The following is a 13,041-nucleotide window of genomic DNA, read 5'->3' on the forward strand; positions in this document are numbered from 1 at the left end:
CCATACACAGATAAAAAAATTCAAAGCCATAGGGCCCATCAAGATCAATAGCTAGCAATTGCACATTGAATGTTCAAATTAGTAATTGGTGAAACGTCCCCTGGCAGCGACACATTCTTATATACATCGAGTGATAAAGTTTCCTAATCTCATCTTGCGATACATTCTGCCAGGCGTTCATCAGTTGTTGCTCCAGATTTGCACATTTTGAGATGCCTGAATCTGGTGGCCTACTATGTCCCATACATGTTTGATTGGCGAAAGATCCGGTGACCTTGCTTGCTAGGCAAAGGAAGAGTATCAACAGCACTGAGACACTCCAGAGATATGTGAGCCATATGGAGCCTGGAATTATTTTGTTTGAAAATGGCCACAGGATGTCATCAGCATATTGTTGAGCTGTTAAATTTATACACAGGACGACTAGAGGCGACTTGCTGTAGTAAGAGATATCACCCCGCACCATCATACCAGGAGTAATGGCTGTATGCCTCTCTAAAACAAAGGCTGATTGGGACTGCTGGCCCCAGCCTCTCCATGCATGAGTCTGATGGTCATCTGCTCCAAGGCTGAAGCAGGATTCATCGCTGAACACTATGTGATGCCAGTCTACTGGCAGCCATGATGATTGGCTGCAACATCACTCTAGATGACTCTGCTGATGTTTTGGGCGGACGTCTTAAAGGCAGCTATGAGCATAACCCTGCCTTAGCCAAGCTCCGTGAGATGGTGAAATGTACCTCAGGTGGTATATCGAAGAGTCTGTAGCACGTTGGGGCAGTTCGGACATGTCGCACAATCATATGGTCTTGCCTCGCATTTGTGCACCTTGGTCTTCCAGAGCCTTCATTATGCTGATGAGTTCTTTGCAGCAACAATTGCTGCCAGCACCTTTGCTCAGCCATGTCTGTATGGTGCAGGTGGCGGTCTATTGCTCAGTATGACGTCAGCTTCACCCATACCGACTATGTGACCATGTTCGAAGTCATCCAATTTGCTATAAGGTCTTCGACAGCATCGTAGCAACATTATTGGTTGTGTCTCCAGGGAACTGCAATGCCAAAAAACGAGAAAAGATAAACTGTCTGCGATTGTTCCCTGTTTTATACGACACTACTATGACCGAACATGCACTATGACCGAAGTTAACATTCATTGGCCTTGAAAATTTAATCATTTGCATATGTGACATAAAGAAATTTGCATGCAAAATTTCAAAGATGATCAGATTATTTTTTAGAGGTGCTTTGTCTTTTTGCAAGAGTGTATTTTGAACCACTTCTATTTGCCTCCAAAGAAATCCGACTTTCACCTAATTTTTTTCAACTTTTCTTTGGACTTCCACCAATCTCTTTCCACATTTGTAGACACTGGTATTAATTCTGAAAATTATTTTGCTATTTTTTGGACTTCAGTTTTAAAGTAATTACTCTTAACCCCCTAGGCCGCGAGAATGACCAGAAGAAGCTACTCTCAGTGCGGCCGAATAATAATTAATTCCTTTTTTTAGTTGACTTTTGTGAAAGATAGATGGACTCAGACTTACAAATGTAATATAATCGAAAAAAAAATGTGTAGTTCAGAGAATCTGGATTCAAACCCACGATCGTGACAAAACAGCGATTGGGTAGGCAAGGACCACTGCTCAACAACATATGCTCAATACACTACAAACAAACTTGAGAATATAGAAATAATATGATGAACTATAATATATACTGTATAGATGTGCTTGTACCATCTATATGTCATTTAAAGAATTTCATCTTAAAAGGAAAAAAAACTTCGTAATCACATCCCTAGATGATTGATCATGCTACTATGCTGATCATCCCTGGTAGCATGTCTAGGTTAATAGAACATTTTAGGTGCCAATACTGACTACTTTAGTCGCTAATGGGGAGGGGGTGTGTAAAACCGAGGTGTTTCTGTTACTAATTCTGTCATGTGTCCTATGTAATGACTATGAACCACATTGAAAGTTTTTTAGGTAGTGCATCAAATGTAGCCGGCCTTCTCTAGTAAAAAAAAATCCTTTCGGATGGTTTTGTCCAAACTTTTCGAATTTTTTAAAATTAAAATTTTATCATCCCCCTTATTTTTCAACAATAATTTTTAGTAATTCCCTTCCTCCCCTTCAACAAGAATTTTCTCGATGACTCAGGGCTGTCTAAACAGCATCATAGACCCCTCCAGAGCAAAGTAATTTTTCTGGAGTGGAGTGCTCTACCTGTCTAGAGGTGTACCTACTTACCAAGTACTTATTGTCGAAAATTGTAACTAGGCATCATTACCATGAAGCCCAAGCATACCCATTTATTAAGATATGTATTCATTTAGATGTAAAATACAGTTTCATATCTCTGTAAGGAATAAATAAGGGGGGCGCGGTAGCCTGGTCGATAAGATGCTCCCCTAAAGTACCAGAGGATGTTTAGAGGTGTCGCAAGTTCGATACCCAGTTCGTCCTTGTCAGAAAACTTTCCAGACACAGGAGTACAACAAAAAACAGCGACTTGACCGCAGCAAAAAATTGCTACCGCAGGGAGTCCCCCATCGAGGGGTTAGCGCACCAACCTCTCGAAGAGTATAAAAAACAAGCCTGCCGATCGGAATCGCAATAAATTGTAGGTCCTGGTCTAATTAGCACCTCGTGTGCAGAAAATTACAGTGGTGCGACAAGAATGATCAAATCAACAAATAAATAAGGATTAAAGAGCACCATATAACAAATGAGAAATTTTACAGGAGAGCTGTTTAAAGATAATTTTTAGTATGTCCTTGTGTTGAGCTCACTTGTTTTATAAAGCGAATATCACTATTTATTGAAATTGGACTCTTGTCCTCTATCTCTGTGTAGTACAGGGCTGGACAAATTCCAGGTACCAGGTTGCCATGATGACTAAAAAAAATTGGTATTAGCACCTAAACTTTACTTCTTGTAATATTAAACTGTAGGCTGAGACTGGTACAGTTTTTTGAATGCATGATAGCATATTTAGCCAACATGAAAGAGGGTCACAGAAATTCCACTTCTCAATGTGGCTTATTAATATAGGAAGGTGGTCACCAATTGCAAGAAAAGTCTAATTAAAATACATAAGGGGGGGGGGGCTATCTAAGTATTACATAAACACCTACAGAGGGATACTGGGGGGGAGGAGGTTTCACATTTGCTAACTGATGACAAGGCAGGGGAATTCAAACGATCATTATGTGAGCAATAGAGTATGAAAATATGAAGTTGGGAAACGATCTATAATAATTTCCGAAAGTATGCATGCAAATAGGAAGGCCTTATCCTTCTAGTACGTGCAATCGGATAGAGGGGTTGCCGCAGAACATCACTTGGCCTGGAGGTCCCATGTGATGATTCTAAGTTTTGCAGACATTGGTAAGAATGGAGGCAATAAAGGTTACATGTCATGGGGATTGTGCAAGGTAAATCTTCCAGACAAGTTTGAAGGCTTTAAAAAAGCATTGTAAATTAACAAATTGATTAAAACAAAAATAAAGGTATTTTTTCTTCGATACATATTTATTTTTTTACAAAAGCATTTTTATGTCTGATGTTAAGAGAGTGGGAGGACAAGGGGAATTATGCTCCTGCTTACTCCTCTGGGAGGGGGGGGGGGTGCCAGCGAAGTCTCCTTGATAAAAGAACTTATATGTTGTACCAGTCTTTGGCCCTGCTTACTTAATTTTGCTGATGTGGGGGAAGGGAGTCAGAAATGGCCAAAATTCTGCTTGCGTAATACTTGTATGGCGTACTTGAAAAGCCAATAATTTTTCCTAAGCAATCCTCAGAAATTTTGCCGGTATTAATTTTCCCCCACGATTTTTGAAGCCTTTTTTTTTTCTTTTTACAAGTAGGGATGAGTGTGTGCGCACACACGCACGCACACACTCACGCCAAGTTCTTCGTTTATTTAGTGACTAAATCATAAGATTTTTCCTCTTATCTGAGCCGAGAAATGAAAAGTAAATAAACAAAGTACCGATGGATCATTTTCAGTGTATGAGGCAATCGAGAACTTACTATCGTAAGCGTGTGTGTTTGATCCGAGATTTCTCTAATCCGATTGGAATCTGGCCCTTCAGTCATCGAAGCTCTCATCAAATGGAAAGTTTCCATCATCGGCATTTGGATAACATTTCATCAATAGATTTGGTGCGCTTTTTTTTGCTGCTTTTACAGTGAAATGTATCTTCCATCTGTGGGAAAAGAAGGTGAATATCAAGTGCCCGTTAACGTTTATTCATTCGGGGGCGTTAATTACTGCCTATAAGTTTTTGATGCCCGCTCGATTGTGCAACACTAGGATACGATTCCGTTGATTCGTGTGGATGACGTAGAGGAAAAATGATTCTTGATATTTATGGGATTTTGACCTGCCGGACCGCACTTGCAGGGTTTCAAAATGTTAGGTCTTTCGTGAAACGGGAGGAAAATACTTCGACTAAGGTGATTTTCCTTAGTAATAAAACTCTTCCAAATGTTTACCTTGTATAGTTACACTCAGGGGCGTAGCCAGAAATTTCGTTTGGGGGGGGGGGGCAAAGTAACAGAACAATGGATTTGGCCATCTTTTTCCATTTTTTCGGTCATTTTCTCACATTTCGGGGGGGGGGGGGGGGACCAGACCCCCAAGTCCCCCCCCCCCCCGCTACGCCCCTTCATTCTGATTATTTGAAATATAGATGGCAGGACTGAAAAATTAGATAGCAGGACTGAAAAATTAGATAGGCAACGCGGGCGCGGTAGCCCAGGTCGATAAGATACTCTCCTAAAGTACCAAAGAATGTTTGGAGGTGTCGCGAGTAGGATACCCAGCTCGTCCTTGTCAGGAAACTTTCCTGACGCAGGGGTACAACAAAAACGGCGACGTGATCGCAGAAAATATTGCTACCGCTCGTCTCCATCGAGGGGTTGGTGCGCTAACCCCTCGATGAGTATAAAAAACAACCCTGCCTTTCGAAATCGGCAATAAATTGTAGGTCCCGGTCTAATTAGCCCTCGTGTGCAGAAAATGACCGTGGTGGGACAAAAAAATGATCACATGAGATACGCAACGCATTCATACTGTTAGGCGCACACACATTCACATTTCCGCCAAAAATCACTCGGTAACAAAGACGGATTAAAATCGGTCGAGGAAGAAGAAAATATTGGGCCTCTCAAATTAGAAGAAAAAAAAAATTAAAGTTGGGTTTTTTTTTTTTTTGTGGGGCCCTTCAGAAGTCGAGGGTCCGGTGCGCCCGTCGTTATATTCCTTTCTGCGCTGTAGTAAATCACTCATGGCGATAGGCCGGAGTTGTGTAGAGTTAGAAAAAAAACCCCCATGTAAACAGATGTACAAAACTGATGAAAGAAATAATTTCAGAACTTTTGAAAATCCTAAATTAGTGAAAGATTTAATCTGGGAAATATTGGAAATTTCTAATCAGTGAAGAAAATAATTAAATAATTTCACATTTATGTTGAAAGTTCCAAATCTATGAAGCAATTTCAGAGTTTAGTTGAAAATTCTAATTAATGAATGAAATAATTTCACAATTGCATGTTTTAGAAGCAGTGAAAACTCAGAAAAAAATTGAATTTCAGAAGCGGAGAATAATATTTCCATAATAACTGAATGTCCCAAATTAATGAAAGACATTAATTTCAAACTGATGATATATTAATGAAATTTTCATTAATGGGAAATAATGACTTCAAACTCCATGGCAATCCAAAATTACGGAAAAATCTTAATTAACGACAGCCATCAATCAGTGGAGACTTCTTTTTTTTTTCTACCTGTTAAGACGCCACTGCTTCTGTTTTCATGACCCAAAGAAATGAATAAATAAATTGTTTAAGGAAGGCATCGGCATAAACAATTTCAAATCGGTTGATTTGTTATAAAATCTGAATATATATATATATATTTCAAATACTGATATCAACACAGTATTCTTGATTGGACGTATTTCAGTTTGTCGCCACGCTTTGGCGATGAATGTATTCAAGTAAAGTAACCCGGATCGGAGGACAGTTACGTGGAGGGGAAAAAAAAAACAACTACTCCTGGGTAGTTATTGGCCACTTTTTGATCGCGAGGAGCTAAGTTTGGATTTGATTTTTTTTCCCCCCGTGATAAACGAAATTTTCTCTATTATTATTTGAATTTTTCGCGAATCGATAATTTGAATGTTTCCTGGCCTTTCCGATGAATTGTGCGACGACGTCATGTTCTCGACTTTGGGCGGCCTTTTCAATCTGTCCCGCGCTGGTCCGGCCGACGCCGGTGTTGGTGGTGGTGCCGTCGACGGCAGCGGCCGGAATACCGTCGTAACTAACGGTGTCGGTGGTAGTGTCGTCGGTCGTAACAGTGGTGTCGGTGGTTCTGCTATCAGTACGGTGATGGTTCCGAGCAATGGTGCTGCCTGCGGAAATAATGGCAGAGGGGTTCTTTGCAACATCCCTACGGCGCTTCGGCAGGTGAGAAATTTGACAGTTCTCTCGATTGTTTATTTACACTCGGCTTGTTGTCATGTGTATGCCGCGCACTAATCCCATTATACAGTGGGTCCCGCTTACTACGCTCCCACTTAGAACGCTTGCGGACTTGATATGACTTATTTTCGTCGTCCCAGTTTTACCAATAATCATTGAAATTTCCCGTTTTTAAAACGTTTTCTCGCTTGCAATTTTTTTTTTCTTTTGAAAAATGTTAAAAGTAGGATCGGTTGTAAATATTATTCCACATAAAAATGTGTATTTTTACGAAATAACCGAAGTTTTAGAAATAATTTCGTGGTAAAATGTTATGCGTTGAATTGGGGTTTAAGTATTATGCCATTGCCTAAAATTGCCTAAAATGCCTTTTTTGAAATTTTCGTGCTATAAGTTGTGCGTCTGTGTGTGTGCATGCGCCTTATTTTGACATACTTTTAATTTTATTAGTGAATTTCACAGACGCCATAATCTGCAAAACTTTGGGTATTTTGGGCATTGGAAACTTCAAAAGAATTGCTCTTTTTGAAATTTTCCCTCACTCAGTATTAATTATCTTCAGAAAGTCCGACCCCCCCCCCCCCCTCCTTCCAGCCCAATTTAGACGCAACCAAGAGATCTGAGAGATTGGTGTTGACATGCATTAACTTTGCTTTTACCGGATGGTGTTGGACGTGAATGATTTTGTTTCAGAGAAACGCAGCCCGTGTTACAAAAGCTGTGGAAAATAAGAAATTTTTGGTTTCTCCACAGGCTTCACATAATGTGTCTCGGGCAGGCATTAGACTGCGTTGTACGTGGAAAGAAGACCGATGATTATTGTCCCAAGAGGTCATCAGTTGATGTTATGGCTCACACAAGGCGGGGTAGAAGTAGACAGGGCTCTGGGGGCCCATATCGTTTTTATTTTTTTTTTGCACCATAAGTGCACTGCAAACAATAATGGCTATTTATTAGCACACATATTTAGTGTTCAATTAAATTGACAAGAGTCGCCCTCGGGGGTGTGTGATAGGTGCGGCCACACAGGGCCCCGCGATGGAAGGAATATTTTTTCTTTTTGTAAAAAAAGAACAAAATAGTCATGTTTCAACTACAGAAATGATAATGATTATTCCAAATAATATAATAAATAAACGAGAATTAGTCGCAACTCGAGGGAGCCCCGCAGATAATTTTCTCTACCGACTCCGCGCCTGGTAATGGTGTCCCTGGAATTGGCCTAATCCTGGGGAGTCTAGTAACATTTTATTACCAACTATAATTAAAACAATAGATGGATTAAGTGCAACCGATTTTTCAGCTAGTTTTTGGGGACCCCTCTTAATACCTTTGTTTTTAATTATTTTTTCTTCCTTTCAAAGATTATGAATGCCTTTTTTTTTAGTGCCTATTGTAGGCGTTTTAAGTACCTTTTTGCCTGCCTATTTCGACCATTTTAGTGCCTAAACTTCCGGGCTCTAATTATTACTTTTTAAATGATAAGAAGATAATGTTTTTGAGCATTGCATTATCATACTGTATATTGTTTATCAACGTGTCTAGTGTTTGCACAACATGTGAGGATCTACTTGTGAGAAAAAAAAAAATTAGGCGCCAGCCAAATTTCTAAGTAGCCAAGAATGATTTTAATCGCCAGTAAAACGGTCTTAATGTTTTTTTTAGATTTTTCCGGGACTTAATATCATTTTCCTATGACAAATACTGTCATGAAATCAAAAAATTTTCTTTTATTCATAGACTTCAATTTACCAATCACATACAGAAAACTTTAGGCACCAGTACCGATTTTTTGGTCGCCGTGGTGACCTGGCGCTTCAAGCCCTGCTTCAGACTTCTGACTAGAATCTGTCTTTTGCTTGAACCATAAGCGTGGAGCTATTAGAAATATTGGAAGGGTTCAAACCCAATACAGTAAAACCTGTCTAAGTCGGACACATATGGTTCCATTAAAATTTGTCCATTTTAAGAGAAGTGCCCAAAATATGGTGGTATGGTATTGTGAACATTCTGTGTTATAGGATTATGGTTAAATCCATCGCAAATCGTCCAATGTAGGGGAGGTGTCAAAAAATAATATTTTATTGTATATCTGTAGGTATTATGGAGAGAGTGGGAAGTGTTTACGTTGGAGATCTTGAACTCTCGGGGTTCCCAACGACTTGGCAAAAAAAAATCAGTGAAAAATGGTCGGGAAAAATATCAAATATGCTATAAAAGTAAGGGGGAAAATTCTGTGAATTGGAAAAAACCGTGACTCGTAAAACATTTGGAAGGTTTTTAAAATCATGAGTTGTATTTATTTTTACTGGATTTTCTCCGACTTTTTAACCACGACTGTACATTCATTACATATTTAGCAGGGCTTGAGAAATCGGGAAAATGTTTAAGCTCCAACAAAATTTCATAGGTGCCAAGCACCCCCCAGACAAAATTGATCCAGAATTGTGTATTCTTTTGCTTCTGTGGGGCTTCAAAGTCGCTTGTAAGTTTCTCTTAATGCAGCTTTGGTGGGGCTTAGGGACCCCAATAAGACTTTGTTTTTCGAAATCTGTGTGTGAAACTAGTGACGCAATAAGTGCATTTATAAAACGTCTGTAAGTGAATTTGTACGACTCGTCGAGGAAGTCTATGCAAACCAAGTTTGGTCGTGACCATGGCCCCCACATCCTAGAGCAGGGCCCCTAGGCTGGAATCTTTTGCGGGCCCCCCCTCCGACCACATTTTTACGGGCCCCTTTATGATGAATTTATATCGTGAAAAAGCAAAAAAAATGGTGAAAATCGTCCCGGACCCCAGGGCTGGAGCCTTGTCAGCCCACCCTTTGTGGGGGGCCATGGTCGTGACCCACAGCTCCTCCCTCACTGTAAATAGATTTTTCTGACCCATCTCCGAAGCCCCCCGCGAATGTTTAGGTCATGACCGATATCTTAAGAATCCCCAGCTATAAGTGGATCTGAACGACCCATTTCGGAAGCCTCTGCGACACAAGTTTGGGTCGCAACCCATAGGTTAGGCAGGGCCGGAACTACAGGGAGCGGTGGGGACAACTGCCCCTGACGGCAAAATTTAGAGGGTGGCAATTTTAGGTGAACACAAAGAACACCGTTCTAAAATTATCGAATTTTAAAGTTGTGGGGCAGCGAAAGTCCTAGTTACGGCTCTTGGTTAAGAACCCTTGGCCTATGGTATTCCTGCTTCCTGGCATTCTCGTTGGCGGACTCATGATCTCGTCACTTGGGAACAGTCCAAATAAAAAAAAAAGTAGAATGTCGGGTTGGGGGGGGGGGTTGCAGGATGACAGGCAATGCCAGAAAGGAATTGCCGGTATTCACTTGTCCTTACGCCCTCGCAAATACGTTAACCTATTTGAACTTTTCTATATGCGAGATCCTTTTTTCCATCTCTGTCATCCCCCACCACCTCTTCTGCAGGGGGCCCCCTCTCGTTTCCCCTCCCCACCGTCACTTGGAGAAATAAAATAAAAAAACGTTGGAGGGGGACATTTTTCGGTACAATATGAGTAAAAAAAGGGAGTGGGAGGTCCGTCCAACACCTAGAAGCTCAGGTCCTTTTCTCCCCCTTGAAGGGCCACCTGATAGGTGTCTGTCAGCACAAAACTTTGCAGGTGCCATTGTATTGTATTCGAAGAATAGGTTTTTACACCGTATTCCCGTTCACCTTGATCCATTAGTGAAAGGTCCCGTTTTTATTACGGCCAAATAATTTTTTTCCCCCTACGATTTCTCTCTCTCTCTCAACGTAAATTCCCTCAATTATCAAGTCCCTAGTTTGGTAAATACAGTAAAACTCTAGGAACACCTTCTCGAAATCCCCTGCGACCTAAACCGGAACCCAACCTCTATGGGAATCAGTCGGGACCGCCAATTATTGAATTTATACCAGGGTGTTATTATAACCGAGTTTGACCGTAGTCGCTCATAAAACACTTCAACCAAATTCTCAATAATTACGTTTCTAGTTTTTGCAACTAGTAAAAAGACTCTATCGAAGCGTATGTCTTTAAAGGGTTTGCGGACAAACGTCGTATTTCTAGACTCCTTTTTTGTTACTATTATTTGCCAAAAAAAGAAAAAAAAAGGACATATAATACTGGCTTGGGGACGTCATTGATAGCGAAGAAGACATTTGTGTTTTTAGTATTACTTTTTAGAAACTGCTATGGAAAAAAGATGGCTGTTTGCACAGCGGGTTCGCTCTGAGATACGATGTGATGAAGAAGAAAAGAGCACCTCTCAAACTTGTGCTTTTTTTTTATTGGTTTGTCATTTTCATTCCCTTATAAAAGTCATCTTTTATGTCTTATTGGAAGATCGTGAAGACATTTAAATGCTATCTTTTCGTGTTTTTTCTGCCTAATGAGGAGATGGTTTTGTGGGTCAGAGCTCTCTGTTGTTTTTTGGAAGGTGTTCGCAATATGGTCGCCCCCAAAGAGTTCTAATTGGTCTTTCCTTGTTGGAGCATCGTTTTGCTATGAAAAGAACTGCACAATTTTGTTTCGAACGATTTTTCTAGTGCCATGATGTATGGGCTGGTGTGTCTGCAAAGGACAGTTCTTAGGATGTGCATTTATGGTTTTGCCGCCTGGGGGTTACACGAATTTTGCTGCCCTTCTCCCATTCTATCCAGTTTTCTTGACTACTCTTTCCTTGAATTCGCCACCCTGTATTTTACCCCGCTTGGCTTCAGCCCCCCCCCCCACCCTCACTCCTGCAAGTACATTTGTGTTTTCGAGTCGCCCTTTCGTTCACTCACATGCTTGCACGCACTCTAGGTTAATCTTTTGGTCATTCACATTCTTGTCACTCACTCACTGACCTGGTCCCTCGCTCTATAGGACATTCTTTTCGGTCATTCACATGCTTGCTCACGTTCTAAGTCACGTGTTTTTTTTTTTTTTTTTGTTCACTCGCGTGCTTGCAAACGCTCTTGGTCACTTTCTTAGTCACTCACTGACCTAGCCCCTAGCAGTTTGGGCAGAGGTGAATTTATTGTGTTATACAAAATTTTGAAGCCCTTCTCCCGTTCTACTAATTTTCTTGGCCAATCATTCTACAAATTTGCTGCCCCCCTCTTAACTTGCCGTCCTAGGCTATAGCTTGCTAAGGACCCCCCCCCCCCGTGAATACGTCACTAGGTGCTTTTCAACGTATTTTTTGATAAAAAGCCGTGAAATTACTCCTAATTTATATCCATTTAGGTAAGAGAACCTTTTCTAGCAGCGACCCAAAATCAACAACACGATCAACTTTGCGACCCACCGTGTCTATTTCGACTTGAAAATTCATTAAATATTCCTGAAACCAGTCAGAGCGGGTGGGCCAAGGACGCCTGAGCCCCCGAATCCCATCAGGGTCTCAAAATCACCGAAACCTTGTTTTTTAATCCTGAAATTCTATTTCTATCATAATTTCTAAATATTTTTCAATTCTGCAATTATTTCTTTCGTAGTTTCTGAATTTTTATTAATCTTGGAATTATTATTATTATTTTTCATTTATCTCATATACATCTGGGAATTTTTTCATTAATTCCAGGATTTTTTTTCATTTCTTATGGAAGTATGTGTATCTTTCATTAATTTCAAAGTTTCGTTAATCATGAACCTTGAATAATTTTTGTTCAGGGGTGACTCGAGAAAAAAATCCCAACCCTTGCGGAACCTACTTTTGGTGCCTCCTACCACGTTCTCTTTTCTTTTTTGGTCGACAAAGCTTCTTTTGCCCTTCCAACTTGGATTTGGTACCTTTCCTAGAGCGGTTATACATATGTCGTTCCCTAGCGGCCACATGTCGCACAGCCCAAGAGCCACCCTGCTGCTCTTTACATTTTATTTTCAACGTCTCTGTGCATTCTGGAATAATGGTATGATTTTATGAATGCCAACAGAAAATGCATAAAATCTGATAGTCTCCCCCGCCCTCTTAAAATATGTGGGTCGCTGCTCAGGCTGCCGAAATCGCTTAGACGCCACTGAAACTGTGACACAACAAATGAGGATTGTACTGTATATATTTGTACGACCCATCTCAGACACCTCTGCGACCTCTACTTTGGGTCGCTATCTATAGGTTAAGAACCGCTGATTTCGATGACTGTTTTACAACGTTGGCGATATCACACTCTTGGAGGTTCTCAAATGTACAAAGCCTTACACTTCGTGGGAATTCCCAAACGTTTTTTGCATTCTCAACGCTCTAGGAACTGCTGTGGTCAGTGACAGGCTCACATCGTGAAGACTTGCATTCGAGCCCCACCGGCGACTCAGTGATGGTCGTTTAAGTTGGATTTTCTGCGGTTCCTAACTTCAAGGTGTGATTGCAAGCCGATCTCCCCATTAAAATTCCTCGCCACAGACAGCAATAGACCTAAAAACGGTACAAATACTCGATCGTCGTTACATTTCACTCATAATTTGAAAAATAGATGGCAGCAATAAGAATTCGCGCATTAGGGTGTGGACATATTGCGTCCGTATTTCAGGTTCTGGAAACCCGCGGCGTCTCAGATTGATTAAAAAT

At 40.7% G+C, this 13,041-nt stretch overlaps 1 protein-coding gene across 3 annotated transcripts in view; it reads left to right on the forward strand.

Annotated features, from left to right (window-relative positions):
* Positions 1-13,041, forward strand: part of LOC149081513 (transcription factor 12-like) — a 75,483-nt gene that overhangs the window by 11,763 nt on the left and 50,679 nt on the right. For 2 of the 3 annotated variants that reach the window (XM_089238448.1, XM_089238450.1), the window contains exon 1: positions 6,107-6,484. The exons of the other annotated variant lie outside the window; for it this stretch is intronic. In XM_089238448.1, the coding sequence (XP_089094574.1) occupies positions 6,194-6,484 (291 nt within the window). In that variant the 5' untranslated portion in view covers positions 6,107-6,193. Of the gene's footprint in view, positions 1-6,106; positions 6,485-13,041 lie in introns of those variants that run through there. 3 annotated transcript variants of the gene reach the window in all.

This window comes from Pholcus phalangioides, unplaced genomic scaffold, assembly GCF_987345545.1.
Source record: "Pholcus phalangioides strain wild (caught in Gottingen) unplaced genomic scaffold, Ppha-v1.0 ptg000010l_1, whole genome shotgun sequence".
In the NCBI taxonomy this organism is placed as follows: Eukaryota; Metazoa; Arthropoda; class Arachnida; order Araneae; family Pholcidae; genus Pholcus; species Pholcus phalangioides.